This window comes from Enoplosus armatus, chromosome 15 (genome assembly GCF_043641665.1).
Source record: "Enoplosus armatus isolate fEnoArm2 chromosome 15, fEnoArm2.hap1, whole genome shotgun sequence".
Taxonomy (NCBI): domain Eukaryota; kingdom Metazoa; phylum Chordata; class Actinopteri; order Centrarchiformes; family Enoplosidae; genus Enoplosus; species Enoplosus armatus.
In genome coordinates this window covers 18,356,799-18,377,056 of record NC_092194.1, presented here as the reverse complement: position 1 = coordinate 18,377,056, position 20,258 = coordinate 18,356,799, and the positions used below count along the sequence as shown (strand labels likewise).

General features: G+C 43.2%; 1 protein-coding gene across 8 annotated transcripts in view; it reads right to left on the bottom strand.

Moving 5' to 3' along the window:
* Positions 1-585: 585 nt before the first annotated feature.
* Positions 586-20,258, bottom strand: part of slc8a3 (solute carrier family 8 member 3) — a 91,372-nt gene continuing 71,699 nt past the window's right edge. For 2 of the 8 annotated variants that reach the window (XM_070919895.1, XM_070919902.1), the window contains 6 exons: positions 17,321-17,362; positions 4,912-5,023; positions 4,364-4,468; position 4,278; positions 1,954-2,223; positions 586-962 (listed from right to left, as the gene is read on the bottom strand). In XM_070919895.1, the coding sequence (XP_070775996.1) occupies positions 586-962; positions 1,954-2,223; position 4,278; positions 4,364-4,468; positions 4,912-5,023; positions 17,321-17,362 (907 nt within the window). Of the gene's footprint in view, positions 963-1,953; positions 2,224-4,277; positions 4,279-4,363; positions 4,469-4,911; positions 5,037-5,763; positions 5,782-7,175; positions 7,194-17,320; positions 17,363-18,018; positions 18,042-20,258 lie in introns of all 8 variants that reach the window. The other 6 variants (XM_070919896.1, XM_070919898.1, XM_070919900.1 and 3 more) reach the window with 5 other exon arrangements.

The window sequence follows — 20,258 nt, the reverse complement described above, 5'->3', positions numbered from 1 at the left end:
CATATTCCCGTTTACGATATTATCTTTTATTATTCCTTAACGTAGATCAGAAAATAGTTCTTTAATTCCTCTTTTTGTGTGTGTATGTGTGTTTTTTTTTGTTGTATTTATTTTTTGCGTTTTTATCCCCAAAATACTTTTTAAAAAAAGTCGTTCTCGTCAGATGTTGAGAAAAATATATACCTCTGATTAACTCAACTCTCTCCAGATATAAGACTGCAGTCTCTTCTAGTGGAATGCAGGACCACCCCGGCATCGGCATCTTCTGGACTCGGTGGTAACCCAATCCCAACTGTAAGCACACTCTCACAGGCTCAGGACGGATCTCCAATAGCTGGGGCGAACAGGCCTGTTGGCACTAGAGGGCAGGATACACACCTCCAAGCATCCTTACAGAAGGGGTTGAGGGAGAGAGAGAGGGAGAGGGAGGAAGGTGTCTGGGAAAACCCCGGGTTTACCTCTCCTGTCCATTCATACCATACGAGACTGACCCAAATTCCACAGTGAGAGTTCACTCTTTTACCTCTGAAGTTGTACTTTAAACCCCTGTATGTGTGTATTCTCTCACGCTGAGGTCTTTTCGGTTTAGAAGCCCTCTATATGACAGTAGGCCTCCAGACTGGAGAAGAGGATGTAAAGGAACCAGAGGCCGAAAAGGAAGGCTGACGTGGCCAGTCTGTGTCCCCGGGGCCCGCCCAGTTCTCCTCCGATGTGGGCCCGGCGCCGGTAAAGCAGCACCGAGATGGCCAGGAAGGCGAAGATGGTGAAGAGGGTGACAGAGAAGGCCAGCGAGCCGGCTTCCACCACAAACGGCTTCCCTTTCATGTGCCAGTAGATGGCCGCCACTGACCAGGCCATGCCGATTCCCAGGAAGACGTTGACGGCGTTGCTGCCGGTCACATTCCCGATAGAGGCGTCTGCGTATGTGTCCTGGACTGCTGATACCTTACTGGCAAAGGTGTCTGTGGAGAGAGAAGTCATTTTAAGAGAAAAGGTAAATTTAAGAGTTGTTTAACAGCTTTTGATTGAAACCTTTCGAAGGACTGTTTTATTATCCTCGTTGTTGTCCACTATGCCTTGAGCAAAAAAAAAAAAAAGACGGGGTAATTATCATTAACTCAAGTCGGGTTCCACAGAGCAACTTTCTAAGCTGCGATCTCCACCGGTTGCACACATGACCTAAATCTCAAATTTAAAACCAACATGGATGAGACGTCCTTAAAGGACTATTCGCTGTCTTGTGATATTTACACCTCAGTGTTTGTATGGAACAAACAAACCAGATATAACATGTTAATCAGTGAGCTTTTACTTCAAACTGCTCAAACTTTGGCAGAAAGGCTGTTTAGGACCCCGTCACAGCTGGTTGACAACATTGTTTTCCAAGGCAACGTCACTATTCTTGTCTAATTCATAGTATGGTTTCCATAATCAAAGGAGACCTTCAAGATGATTAGCATTGTTAGTGCTCTTTAGTTTTGTTAGTCAGTGTTTCTGGGAATGAAGACTACATTTCCCACAATCCCTGTTACCTTTCATCCCATTCCCTCTAGATCTTTCAGTTTCCTGAAGAAGATAAACATGCTGGAAGTGACTCCATATTTTCCATTTCCTGCCATGTGTCACTCAAAATACAAATTTCACTGTATGTTAGTGGAGGCTGGCAATCTTCTCTGTATTGGTTTTGTTTGTTCATAATATTTATTATTATTTATTTGTCTCTTTTCCAAAATGTATGCAAAGATGATTTATTATGCTTTAATAACAAATATGCTAACAGAGTCAAGGTTTTTGGTGACATATTGTTCCTTTTGGGGGAAAATGTCAAAATCAGCCATCTTGATGACAAGGCATGTTTGGTGTTTGAAAAGGCTCAAACTATAAAAGAAACATAAAACACATTATTAAACAAACCTTAACATACAAACGTGAACGTATTGGTCCGTTTCTCACCTGGGACAGATGTTCCAAGTGCCACAAACACCACAGCAGTGACCGAGTCCTTGAGGCCGATGGTGCAGCCGAAGTGAGACGCCAAGTCGCCGATGACGGCTGTGAGCAGGCCGATGATGATGATGGAGACAATGAAACAGGCCCAGCCGTGCAGGTAGTCCGTGGGAGGGACGCAAGCAAACAGGACCTTCCAGAAGACGGTGAGGAAGTGCATGACATAGTCGAAACAGGACGGCAGCCGTTCTTCCCCCGTGTCCTCTTCGTCCTCATCTGCCGGGGAGAAGTGGGGCCGAGCGGGTCCGGGGGAGTCGAGGGTGTGAAAGGTGGGATAGATTGAGGTGTAATGGGGTGACAGGAGAGAGTGGAGATAGCAGAATATTTGGGCAAAGATAAAGAGAAAGGGGGAGATGGATGGAAGGATCGATAAAGGAGATGAAGGACGACAGAGAGGGGGAGGAAGAGAACAACAATCACTTAAAAAACGGTATGTTGAGTTATCATATCACTTCAGCCTGAGGTTACTGCTGTGTTTATTCCACTTTAAATGTGCTACCAATGCACATCTAGATTAATAACTGCCACAGGGCATGACCCACTTTTTAAAACGTTTTTCTCTTTTAATAGATGAGGAAAAAGTTTGCTTTAGTTAGTAGGTTACAAACTTTACAAACTTTAGTTTACACTTTATTATTTCTACCTCGTTTAATAATGCAGAGTCCACAGCCTGATTTCTCAAACTATTCTCTATTAACTTTCACTTTTAGGTTCTTGGCTTCTGGCTCAGTTTATGGGTAAACAACGCTCACGTCGTGTCTCTTATTCTGCAGGTTTAGTGTGTGGTGTGTTCACAGAGAGCGCTGTTGCACAAAGGAAGTGGAGGAGCTGCTCACAACTGGAAATAAATTATGCATAGAGGTGATTAAGCTCCAGAAAGATCTTGGAAAAGTATTAAATCTTAATTAATCTTAATAATCGACCATGAAAGTCAGCGACAAAGTTGCAATTTGATTGACATGCAACGCTGCACATATTGTTAAAACAGTATTATGACAATTAGTATGTAGTGTACTGTATAGAATTAGTGCGTAGCATGGAGTTGGGACATTTTATTCTGGTTCACACATCGTGCAGTAATGTGGAGGATTTGGTGGTTGTTGTGGTCACCGGGAGATTCTCCTACAGCCTAAAGGTCACACGTTCAGTCATGCAGCTGTTTGCTCTGTCAAAGTGAGCTTGAACATAAACGTGTCATCTTACAACTGCTAAAAACGCAAATGTAAATGGTCACTCCCCTCAGGTGGAGGAGCAGGACGTCCTCTGTGTCCCAGCAGCTCACAGGAAACTCAGCGGACAGAAGGGACACTGTGCTGATTCAAAGTGTCGGGCCATGTGAGCTGCATGCATTTTTCAGCCACGGGTGAAGCACGAAAAAATAAAGAGCACCGCTGGATTAAATATTTCAGGACCAAAGTGACGAGCCGAGGCCTTCACGGTGCTTCACTACATGGTGGTCTTGTCTGCAGCGGACACAGCAGCAGCTGCAGGCCGATCTGACGCTGCTGTCGCCTGACATGATGGATCAGTTCTCTCTTACGTGCCAGAGATTATTATTGAGTGCTTTGCTTTTTCGGCAGGATTCCGGTTATATGAGTATAATATGAGTTTTGAAGGCTCCTGCTGACACCAATATATATCTCGAGATGACGACAATCAATATGCAGAGAGTTAGATGAGAAGATCGATACCACTCACATATCTGTGAAGCTACCGCCAGTAGAAAGTTAGCTTAGCTTAACTAAAGACTTAGCTTAAAGACTAGAAACAGGGGGTATCATAATCTAAGCACCTTTAGAGCTCACTGACACGTTATATCTTGTTTGTTGTTTGTACAAAAAGATAAAGTAACAGGCTGCTGGCACTAGCTTCATTTACTGATATGAGAGTGGCATCAATCTTCTTATCTAACTCTCAGCAAGAAAGCAATATGGTATATTTCCCAAAATATCAAATTATTCCTTTAAAGAGTCTGCAAATTAGCATTTAGACTGTGGGATAATAAAACCTTCCACAAATGAAATTGTCAAAATTTGCAGCTCTTAATGGCAAAAAGATTTATCACATATATTCATTAGTAGGCAAATGTTCAACACTAAAAAAGAAAAAAAAAAATCACATAAATAAATTAAATGCATTAATGAAACAGAATACCATTTTCACATTATGCACACAGTAACAGTGGTAATCATGTTGGCAGAGGACGAAACTCAATATTTCAAACGATATGAACAACATTTGAAAACATAAACACGGCAGGACAGCCTGACCCTGTACGGAAAAAGACCACGATGTCCAGTGTAACTGCGTGCAGCCCCCTGGAGTCACGGCAGAGAACATGGTGTTTTCTTTTTACAGTACCTGCGCTGACTGTAATGGCCTCCATGAACTGGTCTCTCCAGGAGTTCGTTCCCACCACCAGCGCCAGGTTTGTCTTCTTGATCAGCTTGTCCACCGTGCTCTATGTGACACCGAAACAAGAAAGACAGCCGTCCATTATTTATACTCAGAGTCTAGAATCTGCATCAGCGGAGGCCGCTTCGACAAAGTGAGGAGGAGTACGTGAGCTTCACCACATGATGGCAGTGGCACCAAGTTCCAGGCAGCATGTTTGATGCGTGATAAAACCACACACCAGAAACAAATATGGAGGGTATGTTTTTTTTGGTCGAGGCGGTTAAAGGATGCATATAAACCATATCTCCTCTGGAAATGCATCTATGTGGGTTGGGAGGCCTCTGAGCAACAGTCCCCTCTGCTAAAATTAGAAATATGTAGCTGCTCTTTCAGGCAGCTGAGTTAGTTAGTGTATCTGTTTAACTGCATGGACAACACTGGTTTCAGCTGTAATAATCAGACACATCAGGCTGCGTTCGCTCTGTTTGAAGAGTGACCTTTCCCCACCTTAAACTCGTATGATTCCTCAATAATGACTTCCAGCTTGGAGTGTTCCCCCAGCACCGGTTTTCCCATCTCTGCGATCCGCCTGGCTTCCTCCTCGTCTGATGTCATCTTCCTGTCTGGTACATCTGAGCGGAGAGGGCGAGAGGGAGCGACATGAAAAGGAAGCACAGTGAGAAAGACGGCAATCAAAATAGGAGTGTTGTGTTGTACGTCACAGCATACAAACAAACATCAGAAGGTTTCCTCGCTGGTAGTTTGAATGTATTCAGCCTTTGTAAAGTTCAGGCTTTATGAAGAGACAAGATTTGTTTTTACTGTATTTGCACTATTTAAGTCACATCTGTCTCACTCAATCAGTGCAAAGTGAAAAACTATAAGATTTATGGTAGGAACGCCGACTAAATAGCCGCTTTCTCTGTGTCTTGGTGGCGGTCCAACTTGTAAAGGTTAGACAAACTTGCATGCTTGATTAATCCACCTCAAAACACAAACACGGCAACAGCAAATGTTTAGATCTATTTATTTTTTTCATTTCTACCCATTACTCTACTTTTATCCAAGGTTCCTACACGTCGCAAAGAGTGCTTGTTTTCACCAAGACTTTGCTAGCTATGCAGGAAGACAACGTCCTCGACTAAGCTCTGATTGGTCAAGTGTTTGTCCGACTGGTAGAAACAGCCAATAATGGGCACCAGACCACCAGACCAGACAGATGAGGCACTTAAATCAGAGATGTGTGGCCTTGACCCAGACTGAATAAAATGGATGGAGGTGAATAGTTTGCGGTGGAACTACTTTCTAATGAAAACTATATAGTTCCAATTAAAAATGTTTGAGCAGCACAAACAAAACCCCCTTCACCTCTGTTGTCTTTGGGGGGTTGGAGAAATCTCAGAGGCAGAAATCTCAAAACCTGTGCAACTAAAAGCAAAACTATCTGCATGGCTACAAAACGTGTTTTAATGACACTGAATCCCAACTCAATGTCCCCTTACTGGTTTTATCCAGAGCCTTCTACTGTATCACATCGTCTTCATCGGTGAACGGAGTTTGCTCAGTTGTCACGAACATGGATCCGGTTCTGACGGGGTGTCATCCATCTCCATGACGACGTAGCAAACTCCATCCGCTAATGGAGACCATGTAAGATGGTTAAAAGCTCCATAAAAAGCTAGTGGAGAAACTATTTTCTAACCCTAACACAAGGTTAGGATGGAAGGCATACTCTTTAAGGCCTTATTTATTTATTTATTTTAATGTACAAAATGATTTCCATGTCTTGTGGGCGCCCTGATCACTCCTTCTATCTGCCTATCAGACTTGTCCTGGGCGGCTCTGCTGTGGGAAGAAGCTTCACAGAGCTCCTGAGTGCAGCGCACACTACAAAGAGCGCCATAACATCAATTCTGTGCTGTCAAACTCTATCAAGAAGGAGCGGTTGTGCATCCAAAGGCCTCTCATCCTGCTCTGTGTGTGACACCCCCACTGAGCCACCTGGTGCAGAGACCTTGTCATCTTTTATACGAGCCCCGAGTCCCAGCCTGCTGCTCTTTGCTGACAACACGCTTACCATTAAATATTAACGTTGCCATTAAAGATCACAGCCAAGTCCCCTTGATAGGAGGCCGTGTCGGCAAGCGCACACACACACACACATGCATAATATACCAGCGCAAGAGTGCCTGCACACACACACACACACATACACTTTTAAGCTAAATCAATTACACACCCAAGACAGTGTGTACCCTCAAGTCCTGACAGGATTTCTTTTGCTCATGTTTAAAATTTGATTATCCAGCCGTTCCCCTGCTCTGTACTGCACCACGACACGACACAATTTCCTTGACAAGGAAGAGGGGGAAAAAATAATAACACAATCCCACAAAGGTAATTAAATTTCTAATTTCGTAACTGCAGGTTTTTATCTTGACAGTTATCAAGTGTCTGTAGCTTGCTCTTGACCGGAGAACATAATTTATGGATTTATGATTAATTAATCAGCTGATTAGCATGAACATCCATCATTAAGTGCAGGAGGGAGCAGCAAAAGAGCATGTGTTGTTGGTAGAAGTAGAAGAGGACAACAGCGTTGTTGTTGCAGTTTTTATCAAACCTGAGTACTGAATTAAAATCTTGATCAGCAGCAAAACAAACCACCTTAATTGTCGTCCTAAACCCTCGAATTTAGGGTTGTTAAACCACAGCACACACAGAGAAGGTGACGTTAGTGGAGATGCTGAGAGGAGGAATGGACAACTTACCGTCAGCTAACAACAGGGCTGTGGAGGAGAGAAGAGAGGGAAGATGAGGAAGAGGAGGAGGAAGGCACGGAGAAAACAGATGAGCGGCGGAAATGGAAGAGAGATGCATAAGGAAGAAAGCAGGTGGAAATGTGATGGCCTCACAGAATAGCAGGGTACTGACCCTGAGGTGTAATATATGTGGCACTGATTATTCAGTTGGCTGCAGTAGTGGGAGGTACACAGTATTTTATAGACATTTATGGGTGTGATTGAGGTTAATTAAGGGAAAAAATGTCCGATAAAAATCAACAAAATGATCGGATATTTTTGCGTCATGATCTCCAGCAATGAGTATAACATTAATTCAAAACTTTATTACTCCCAGAGTTTGGAGGTAATAATTACACATAAGCTCTTATGTAACAAGTTCAGAGTGAAATAGTGTTGGACCAACCTTTTAATAACAATGAAAAAATGAATCTGAGCTCCTTTTATTTCCCATCCGTTGCATCATTATCATAATATAAAGGTAAAGTGCTTGTTTTTAAATAAATTTCAGGCATAACCGTCAAAAACTAAATAGAAATAGATTTGTTTGTCCTCCAGTTTGCTGTTGTGTAGCAAATGTTAAATGTCTTCTTCATTTGCTGGGGACGTCAACAAACCTTGAAATATAACAGTTGGAGGGATTGTCAATACGGGGAGGCAAGAATGACAGGATTTTATTTGACAGCTTCAGTTGGGGGGCCAGTGTATAAACAACAACAGAACCTGCTTCAACCTGCCGTGAGTAGCTGCCAGCCAGCCTAAAAACCTCGTTAGCATGTTGGAGAGTTTTAGTGTCTCATGGGGGCCTAAATGCTGCTGCAGAGGCCTTTTTATTCTGTAGATATATCAAATTATAGAAGAAGCAGTGAAGCCTGATAATTATTGGGGCGTTGAAAATATCAGATTCACAAATAGAGCACAAATATTAGCTACAGGGAGCTTCTACTAAAAGACAAAGGTAGTATCAGCTTTCAGTATCAGTAAATCCATGAAAATAGTCTTATTTGCAGAGGGAAAGGAAAGTTAAACACACTCACACAGACACGCTCGACTAATCTCACTTTCATTATATCACACTATTTCACTTTTTCCAATACAAAAAGAACAAAAGAACATAATGCAACGCCAAATAAAATCACTGAAGAACAAGTAACAGAACAAACACATTGAAGTGGCTAAAATAAATAAAACTCGACAAACGAATGAACTGAAAAACAAAAAACAACATAAATAGAAGTAAAACCGGGCCTGCTTCATTGAAAATGAAAAACTGTGATAAAACTTCACAGAACTTCCTTTGTTAGTTATTAGTCTTTGTTATTAGAGATTAAAAAGTGGCAACGTCTGTCATTCATCTTCACCATCCCTCAAATTCAGGCTTTTGTCTGACTCCAAGCGGAGAACAATCTTTGAAGTACCAATAAATCCTTCCAACACGAGTCCAAACTCTTGTTTTGATATAAGTTTTAAGGAGAGACCTGTCTTCTAATAAACACATCTGGGGAGACTCAGGCAGTTGTTTATGCAACGCCTCTCCAATACTTTATTACTTTTTTAATATTTCATCTTACTTCTAGTGTTGAACTTGCAACATTATTACTGGAGGGGGGATCTAGTTTTGAATGTCCCCTGGGAGGTGTCCTCCAGTTTTTCTGATGTCATTTTGTTTTTAAGAAGGTTTTCTTGTCACCTGTTAAGACATTGCATTTGATATTTGGCTACACAAATACATAAATACATTTGACTTTTTCTTTAGATGCACCTCAGTTGTAGTTATCCAGCGAGGGAACAGATTTCTGTTCACTCTCTCACTCTTTCTCTGTCAGATCTGGTATCCTGACGACCCCTCAGGGGCGAGGCTGCTAATCATACGGATACAACCAACTACACACCATGTAAAATAAAATAATAAAATATGCTGATGGTGAAGGGGCCTCGTGCAGATGCTCAGAACTATCACGCCCCTTTCTTGGCATTGTGATTAAGACTCTGCCTGATTGTTTATCTGCATGCTGTGGTTCCAGAGCAGATCCGTGACACAGAGCAACATGCTCAGATACCCTCGGCAAAGTGTAAACCATAACTAAATTATATGATTAAGAATAAAAAAGAGGCTCAAAAAGTCATCCAGCGAGGCAGATAAATACATGACAGGATACGCCATAAGTGGATGAAGACAGAGGGAAAAAGCCTTCCCATGCCTTTCAGCCTCTAGAGATTCACGTTGACAACTTTCCTTTTGACGTCTTCATCATAATTTCTCCTTACACTCATAAAACAAGGGCAACATTTTCACACTCTTAAAGGGATCAGAGGCTCTGAAGGACAAAACAAAGCCGTTCACATCCTCCATGAATGGTCCGGCTCCTTCTGACGCCTCTTTCACCGAGACATGATACTAATTAACCTGTTTGTGTTCGGAGGCAGCTTATCAACTTCCTAAATCAAATACAGTCCACAGTTAATCATCATTAGTGGCTAAGTGCATTAATTGCTGTGGGCGACTTGCTTCATTATCATTAGTACTAGCCGAGCCACGCTGATCTGAAGCCAAGTGTGGTGTAAAACCCAGCTGTGGTGAGTCTGAGTGTCCATAACCCGGTCAGTAATAACAGTATGTCATTTAGTGAAGGCCGGTGAGGGAGCGGCACACACACACACACACACACACACACACACACACACACACACACACACACACACACACATTCATAGATAAAACAACACAAACAGGAACAGATGAAAGCAAACCACACAAGCACACACAAAACATGCAGGTACATAAGCACTAATACATACAAACAGATACACATCTGTACAACACGTACAGAAAACTGAGGCTTGATTATTTATATAAAATGTCATAAATAAAACACTAAAAAACACAATAGTTTCTTCAGTTTCCAAGATGATATCTTTAAATTGCTTGTTTATTGGCCAAGGCAGTGCATTGCCGAACGTTGTCGTATTTTGCTGTTGCAAAAGTTGAGCCATGTTTAACTTTTTGCTGGACGACCCTGAGATTTGTTTTGCCAGATCCCTCTGTGTCTGCACCCCCGCTGCATCAGTACAGTCCCATACAGTTGCAGAATGGGCATCCGTAGTTCAGGAGGTAAAAGTCATTCATAGTTTTTTTTCCAGAGACGTTGTGACTCACAGTTGGAGGACATAAAATTACATAAAATATGCCACTGAAAGCTTTGCAATCTTACCAGGAAGGAAATGCATTGAACACGTTTGTTAAACCTCCGGGATACACAGAAACACAGGATGTAACCATAAGTGTGTTTGTGTGCAAGTAAACTCCACAGGGGACATTTCATTTTCAATCTGAGTCAAATTAATAATCGATTAATCAACTAATAGTTTCAGCTCTACAGAAAAGCAACAGACACGCTCATATACACAGATGCAAACTTGCAAAAAACACGTATAAACGTACACATACACGCAAAGAACACGTAACATGTTGACAAAGGAACACGCACACACAAACAGAGGTGTTTCAAAAAGCAGACTCAAAGCACCGACTGCACTCACAATCCAGAAGGTTGTCATTCTGCCAGCAGTACAATTGCGATAAGGAAGATTAACCAAAGGGATGTAATTGGAGGGGTGGAGGAGTGTGTGTGTGTGTGTGTGTGGAGGGGTAGGGTGGGGTGTCTGTGTTTAACCGTTGTCATCATCAGCGTGTTCTCCTGCGCGCTCGGCCGAATCAGATCTGTCTCGTTACAAAAGAGCGAGTCCTTCTCTGGCTCGCGCACACAGCCGGGCTCTGAGTCACAGCGTCGATACGCCGCTAATGTACGCCTTCTCTCTCCACAGCTCATTAAGACAGAATCATCATTTGACTTATCAGGGCTATTCTGGTTGCCGAGGCCGGAGGTGGATCTGGGCCTGTGCCCGGAGCTGCATGTGTTGACGGGTGGAGGGAGGAAAGAGGTACGGAAGACGGGGGAAATCTGGCGGATACACGAAGGAAGGAACGGGGAGATGGCTGAATGGATTTATGGAGTGACGGAGGGATAGAAACAAGGGCCGGTGGAGGGATTGGTAGAGGAAGAAGAGGATGAATGGAGGGATGAATAAGGGGAGGGAGCAATGGTGGAATATGGAAGAGGTGTGAAAAGATGGGATCTGGAGGGGGTGGATCGATGGACGCTGGTGGGGATTGGAAAAAGGGATGGAGGGATAAAAAGAGCGGTAGATGTGAGGAGGAGAGGAAGGACAGAGATGCAGGGATTGATGAATGGATGGAGGTACTGGCCAGTGTTTGACAGGAGGAGTGGGTGGATGAATGGAGAGTTGGGTGTAAGAGGTGCAGAAGAATGGAGAATCTGGATGCAGGGAAGGCAAATGGATAAATTGTTGGGTCTCTGTAAATAATGTTATAAAGAGTACGGTCTAGACCTGCTCTGTATGAAAAGCGCCCCGAGATAACTTCTGTTAGGATTTGAATTGACTTGAATAAATTGGTGAATGGATTTATGGAGGGATAGAGGAATGGACTGACGGAGGGGTTGGCAGAAAGACAGGAGAGGAAGAAGAAGTAATGGAGGAAGCAAGAATTGAATATAGGATGAATACTAAAGAAAGGATGGGATGTGGAGGAATGGAGGGACGGTAAATAGATTTATGGAGGGGTAGAAGAATAGCAACATGGACGGATGATTGATTGAGAGATGGGAGGATGCAGGGATTGGTGGAGGTAGGTGAAGAGGAATTGAGGGGATGGAGGAATAATGGGATGGGACAAGGAAGGAGTTTGAGTTATAGAGGGAATGTAAATGGACTGCACTTATTGAGTGCTTTTCTACCTAAGCAGGACAAAGTGCACACACACACACACACACACACACCTATGTGGACAGAGCTACCATGCAAAGTGTTGGCCTTACTAACTATCAGGAGCCGGGGATTGAACCCTGCGATTAACAGGCAACATGCTCTCCCACCTGAGCCACAACAGACAAAGGAAGGATGGAACATGGAAGGGATACAGAGGAGGAGAGGAACGAATGGATTGACAGCTAGGAGGATAAATGGATGAAAGGATGGATAGAGGGAAGATTGTGGGGACTGGATGGATGGCTAGAGGGACTGGCAGATGTAGGAAACCGAGATATGCGGGGATTGGTGGATGGATGGAAGAGGTATAGAACGAGGGAGACGGCGGTTGAACAGACTAAGGGGTGGATTGATCTATGGACACATGGATGGATGGATGTAAAAGGGAGACAGATGGATGCAAGAATGGAATATGGAGAAAGGAAAGATTGCATATTATGAAGGGATGAAATGATTTAGGAACCGCAGGTTATAGGACAAGATGAAGGAAACGTTTGAATGATGTGGAAAGAGGAGTAGAAGGTGGGAGACACCGCAGGACACAAAAGACGGGTGAATTGATATATGGAGGCATAAAAGCACAGATGGAGCACATGGATGGATAAATGGAGGGATGCAGCCATGCTAGCGGCTCTGTGAGGCTGATGTTTAGCAGGAACAATGTTTACCATGTTCACCCTTGATTGTGAGAGATAGGTCGTGAACATACATGACTGGAGGGGGTACGGAACATATGAAGCCCTGCAGGCTCCATGAACCAACCTGTTGATGGCGCTATATGAAAAGTCAGGGGATCCCCAAAGTCTCTAGGATTCATCCTCTGGGGAACATGAATGTTGGTACAAATGTTCATATTTCACTTGGACCAAGATGGTGGACCGATCAACCAACACGTTACATTGGTAAGAGGAAGGATGGAGAGAAGAGGATGGATGTGTGGAGAGAAATGAAGACAGACATGGAGTGTACTGATGTGTCTCTTTTTCTGCAACTGTCCAATCATGAAGCGTCATTACAAAGGCGTTAATCCACTGTACTGAGGATGAGTCATCGGTCTTCACACACAAATGCATATATGAGGATTTTTATACTCATACTGTACATCCACCTACAGACCGTGAGTGAAAACAGGCTGCACGGGGATCTCAGCAGACAATCAGAGTGTTTCCTGCAGCTCAGAGTGATGTGTTAAATAATAACGGCTCAGGATTGCAGCTGAGCGGCCACGTTGCCGGTCTGCACCGCTACTCAGCTCGCACCAAACACACACTGTCGGCCTGCGAGAGAAGCGAGATGACAAAGACGGATGCTTCAGCAGCCTTTATTATCTTTCAATATGCGGGCTGTGTAACGCGTCCATCATTTTGTTATGCTGTATCCATGTTTCTGACGGCGCGGAATCGGAAAGAGTCAAAATGCTGAGTACACGCCATACTTCATCTTCTGAGGCAGCGCTGCTAGACTGAATGAACTGATAATATAACTGAATGCTGGATGATTTCACTCGAGCATCCTGATGAAGGTCTTTCACGCCTGAAAAGTCATGTTTTTAATCTTGCTGAGCTGATTAAAGCCGCTACGTGTAGCATTTTGACATCAATAAATCTTTAACACGTTCATTTTGAGATATTAGGGTGATTACTGTAAACAAATACAATCATTGCCAAGAAAATTGGCAGCCATTACCAGTCACAACACTGTATTTTTATATTGTACGCTAGCGAGTTGAGTTTAGTCTGAAATCTGGTGGTTTTCTTTCCAGCACAAAGCAGGAAGAGGCCACGGTTTCTTCATCCAGTCCCCTCGATCCCTTCTAACATTTTTATTCTCAGTATTTGTTTATATGTTTTTAATATGACCTCACGTTGCATCTCTTTTCTTTCAGGACTTTTCTGCAGCTGTTAGAGAGTTAGATGAAAAGATTGGTCACTCGCATGTCTGCCCATTAAATATGAAACTACAGCCAGCAGTCGATTAGCTTAGCGTAGCACAAACACTGAAAACAGATAACCCCTCGTAAAAAAACACAACTTACCCTAACCCTCAAAGTTTCTGGTTTTCATACGGACTATACAAACAAGATTTGACATGTTAATTAGTGAACTTTAGAGGTGAAGGTGGGCTGCTACCATTGGAAAAATCTGTTTACCCCTATTTCCAGTCTTTATGCTAAGCTAAGCTAATAGGATGCTGCCTGTCATGTTTCATATTTACGGTGCAGACATGAAAGTGGCATCTTCTAATCTTACTCTCTGCAAGAAAGTAATTAAGCATTTCCTTTTCCTTTTCCTATTCCTTTAAGAAGGAAGTGTAAATAAAATGAAATCGATTCATTATTAGAATCCATATTTGGTTTAATCTGTATCTCAGCTCTCTCAGCTGGTTGGGAAAGCCTGCAAACCCAGACAGCCTTCCTCTGGACGCACTAGAGATGCTCCTAATAGGCCCATGTGATGCATTTCACATGGGACAGTTTCTCATATTAACAAGAGTCTTGTTCCTCTCGCTATTCCTGCCTGATTCTCTGGTGGTTCTTCCTCCAACACGGCCTTTTGTTTCTCTTTGAATCTTTCCCTTGATACGGCTGAAAATGTAGTGATATTCATATTTATCAAAAACGATTACTTCCAAGACTCTTTTAAAGAATGTTCTGGTTGGGGCTCATCTAGCCAATGTTAGCTATTACAAAGGCTGCAGCTAACAATTATTTCTCAATCAATCTTTCAGTTTTGCTTGAAAAATGACTCAAATGATTAATCGATCATCAAAATAGTTGCTGATTGAATTTTCTGTCAATCGACCAAGCGATCAGCAATCACATATCTTTGCTGGAATGTGTCTTCTGTGTACTTTACAAAGGACGTACGTCTGCTTTGGGTCAGACTAGTAAATAACAAAACCACTCCAAAAATATTTAAATTAATGTGTGCACATTTTTTATTAGTACGGTCATCATCTTTAGTTGACTTGGCGGTTGACTCTCTCCGAATTTGACGTAACCTTTGACTTTGCCGTCTTTCTGTCCTCCTATTCGCTATCATGTGTGTCTATTTCTGGAAAGAGACATAATATGTCTTGACGTAAACACACACAATTAACTGATGGGGTGCAATTTGACACCCAGATGCTAGTAGAAAGCAGAGCGATTCACCAGCACCTCTTGTCTCCTTTTCCACATCTCTTTCTGTCTTCCACAAGCGTTACCCTCCACATGTCTTCTGCCTCCATTTTTCCTCTGCTGTTTTTATGCATCTCTCTCACTCCCTGCCTCCCCGTGTCTGTCTGTCTTTCTCTCTCCTCCTCTCGCCGATTCGTCCGGTCCAGATGTCACGCTGTGCCGTGCGGATCAAGCGGAGACGAGCTCCCTCTACTTGTTAACAGTCTGTTTATTCTGCAGCCATATCGGCCTCTGCCGTGTCAGCAGCAGGCAATTACAGAGCAGATTACCAACCCTGATAATGTCATCAGACCAGGCCTTACACACAGTGAACACAGACATATACACGCAAACACAACTGAAGACACATATTTATACAGTTCACAAGTTCACTGCTAACTCATCAACATGTACAGTTTAATATATACTTACTCAAGAAACCAATAACTGTGCTCAAGTAATACCCCACTTCAAAAAGCAAAGGATCTGAATACTATATCCTCTACTGACTATAACATCAGGATACTTCTGACTATCAAAAAGAAATCATTTCAATCTTCACTCCAAAGATCTGATTTTGAATTATTCTCTTTCAGGCTGGTAAACATGTCCTTATTGCAGCAGCTTAGTCTTATATTTGTCTGACATTCATTTGTTTCCTCACATACGTTCTTCTATTTGGAAATACAGACACACACAGACACAAAGACAGGTAAACACTCCAACAGGAGTCTCTGGAGACGCTGTGCTGGACTTGTGCTGAGTTCACCAGGGAGGGAAGCGTCTCTCGGCTGCTCCGTGTGATGTATTGTGGCTACTGTGCTGACATCATTGATGTAACCCTGAGTCCTGATTAACAGCCCTGCTTGGCCGAGGGTGCACAGACAGAGCCACGGCCGCCTCCGAGTCGTCTCATCGGCTTTTCACAGAGGCGAGGCCCCCAAGGATCCTCCTGAAGCCCTCAATATCCACTTATCATACGCAACATTAATAACTTCAACATTATTATCCATTTTCCACAGAGGACTGCAGTGGAAGTAACTTTTTTTGTTAATACTTTCATGTCTTACCCTCTGGGTACGAGACAGCCTGCGCATGAATATTTTATCATGTGTATTTAAAGAATTTTGTTCCTAAATGGGACATCCTCCAGAATGGCTGTTACCATGAAATTAAAACAAATGATTAAGCGATGTAAGTCTTTTGTTGACACAAAAATAACCACTTTGAAGACTTAACCATCATCTGTTTATTCTAGAAATATGGAACGATGACCTTCATGTGACTGTTCTCTAAAAACGATTCATTCATCCTTTTACACATTACTTATTCCCATCACATGAATGGATTATAAGACAACGGGCCTGTGGCCACAGACATACACAAGCCCCCCCCACCCTTTCTACATAGGAGCAACATGCTCCACATCAGATCCACACACTGACACATATGTACACAGAAACTATACAAAATATTGCAAAATATTACAGGAAACCATCACAGAAAGCCTGAGATGCTACTCTGCTCTTCTCACTCATATGTCTTTACTAATGTTTCTCTAGCCTCAGTATGCTAAGCACCTGTGATGTGAAGGAAACAGGACTATGAGTCGACACTGAGCTGTGACTTTCCAACAAGAAAAGTGAACAGTCACTTCAAACTGAGGCTCTGGCCTGTGCTCGGTAGGCCCATTCAGTAATCCATCCGTGGCTGTAACACAGACAAACAACCACACACACTCCCATTCACCCCTCCGAGGCGACTGCTGAGCTAAAATAAAAAATAAAAAAAATAAAATCATCACTCGAAGCTGTCCAGCATGAAAGAGAAGGACTTTGTAAGAAAGATGCAAAGCACCTGACTCCCCCTCCTTAGAGCGCTAGGTGTATCAGTGTGGAGCGACGTTGCTCTCGGGCGGGTTTGAGAAGGTCATCACTGACATCAACATTAATGAGAGCCCACATAGAAGGTTAGTGTCCCTGCTGGCCCTCACCTGTGCGTTAAGACAGGCCTGACACTGTGGTGTGCCACCGGCATGGCAGGTAGCAGCGCAGCTCATCCATATCTCCGTGCCGAGAACAGCCCCCACACACCTCTCAGGAACAATTACTGCTCTTCCAGCTCCTCATCACAGATGGTGAGGGCCCCCCGCCTCATCTGCGGCTCATTGTCTCTTTGGTTGACTGTGTCTGTCTCTCTCCACCTCTCTGTCTTTTTTTATGCTCAGACTATTTCTGTCGCTCCCTCCTCCCTCTGTCTCTAGCCGTCCTCCACTTTCCCTCTCTGCCTCTCCCAGCTCGGAATTCAACAGTTCAATTTAAATCCATTACACCTAAGCCCCTGACAGAGTGTGGCATCCATGGTAACCGTTACTAGACAACAATCTCGCTGTGACTCTGCTTCCACGGCGAGGCCACCGGCGGCAGGGAGATGCACTGAAGGCATTTGGGGCGTTTTGACGTAAAACGCTTGTGTCATTTGCTAAGTGACGGGTCCCGTCCTTCAACTGCGACCTCAATCTGGGAGGGGAAGAGATCGCAACATAAATCACATCAGGCTGACGGAATGAAACGTGTTTGTTTCAAAGCAGCATCATGGCGACTCGGAGCAGAGGGATGAATCTAATTTGATAACAATACGCCAGCCTTCTATTGCCATTCCCTGTGCATGGCTGCCCCTGTAACCCTCCTATCAGCTGAAAACACGAGCTTGACGCTGAGGAAATGTGGATAAGAATGCAGCAGCAACAGCAGAGATGGCGGGAGTAGCCCTGCTTCATGGCTCTGTCCTTGAAGAAAGTGTAAAGACACAGTAAATCACCAACATGCCGTCTCACATCCTACACTAACTACTGTACAACAGCACAGTAATCACGGCAGAGAAAGTCAGCTCTGACCTCCACACTTAGGAGGCGGTGCTGTAAGTATACACTGCAGTTCCACCATTGTCTTGATTCATGGAAAGTTGGGCAAACAATGTACATAAAGATAAAGATGCACAACGAAAAAATGCAAGGTTATAATCACAATCAGGGATAATTAAAGGGAGTGTTCATGCAGAGCTTCCCACAATAACGCTGCATCACTGAATTACCATTTAATTGCATGTTGATACAATCAATGCTGCTTTGACAGTTAGCTCGGCGCTAGCAAAGGCGGAGTTGCATCCCGTATTTCTTCTCTGTAACGGAATGACACTGCAAAACAAGACATCCGCCTTTTAAAATAAGTGACAACTATTCTTGCAAAATGATTGCTGCCATTAAAGCAACACACATACCGGAATATTGTTGAGGTTAAAACCCTTTTTTGATACTATTTTCACACTATTATTTTTTTTTCTGTAATAGCCATTTAATGTATATACTTTGTGTAATTACCTCTTTATACAGTAGTTTTAATTGTTAGCAGCCGAGTCAAATGGCCGTCACATGCACGAAGGATTCACAGGAAACGAAGCATCCAGCATGACTTGATCTCACTGATATCAGCCTGTATGCTGTCCACTCTCTTCACACCATAGCAAAGCTGTATTAGGATATTGCTAATGCTAATAACGGAACATCCTACTGCTGCTGCTTCACATTAAAAGCGTTCTACTGGGGTGTCTTTTATTGTTAAGAGGCCACAGAAAAGGAAATGCATTCATAAAAAATGCATCATTTTTTGGCATTTTTCGTGAGCAGATCTGTTTTGAATATTGCATGAAGTAACGTGTGTGGAAAACTACTTGCGCGGCGAAAAGGGCAGATTATTGACTGACTTTCATTGTGTTTGTTTGGCTGCACTGTAAACAGATATACCAGAAGTTGCTCAAGAGCATTTAGAATGGGACCTGTTCTGTACGTGCTGTTACCATGGTAACAGTGGGTGTGGCCAAATCAGCCAGGACTGAAATATTAAGGATTTCAACTTTAACAACTTAAGTTACAACTTTTAAATAACTATTTGTCAATCAAAGGCAGTCCAGTAATGCAGAAAGTGCATTAACTCTTTATAACCTTCATTATCATGTCGCTCCCTGCCTCTGACATTCCTCCCCGTGACCCCTGAAAGAAGTGGAGCTTTAATGAAGTCGGGGTCTGCAAATGCATGAATAGCGCTGGGCTCCCATTTGAATTAAATCTATTCATCCGTGCCAGTGTGATTTCTCTGTGGTACTGAGGCAACCGGAGGCCCTCTGAGTCGTGACATTTGTGCCATGGCTGGTGGAGCAGGCAGGGAGGTGAACACCCATCTGCCTATATCCCTGACCACCAAGTCCAAATCCAGAGCAATACGTAGGCTTTGGCGGGACTGAGAAAGATAAGAGGTAAAAGAAAAGCATACAGTGTTTGTAGCAAGGTCTTTCTGCAGATACTGACACGTGTTCCCTATTAGTAGAAACAGGAACACACACCTCCACATTTTGCAATTGAACACATGAGCAAACACAGACACACACACAAGGAAACCTGTATCCATATCTCAGGCTCACCGACTGAATCCTGCAGGTCACCTGTGACACGAAGTCCTTGGGGCGTATTTTACGATTACATAATAATCTTTACTTAAATCCATTTCTTGCACGGGGAATAGTATAAGTGTCACACCGCTCTAATTTCGGAAGTCTCTTGACATATTAAGGTAATCCCTCTCAGATTTCAGTATTAATTGTGTCATCTGTATTCAAAGAGGGCCTCGTGCACTTTGAAAATAAGCCGAGAACGAACCTGCAGACTTTGCTGACAACAGAGAAGGGATTGAACAGATTTTAGACTGGGAGCAAACTGCTAGCCCCCCCACCAGGACTGACGCAAGTTCATGAGGCAGGTGTGCAACGCGCAACACAGATCCCCGGCAATTAAAACGAGAGAAAATAGCGCATCAGAGATGTTCTCAGAGATTGACCTCATTGCTCGAGGTGGTGATTTAGAGAAAGACTTAGGCAATGCAACACAATGCTCAAAGCACTGAATTGTATTTCCATCGTAGCTAATTGACTCAATTTTAAGAGCTATTTCCGCCCTGCATCCAAGTGTATGGTGTTAGCATGTAGATTGTATCAGT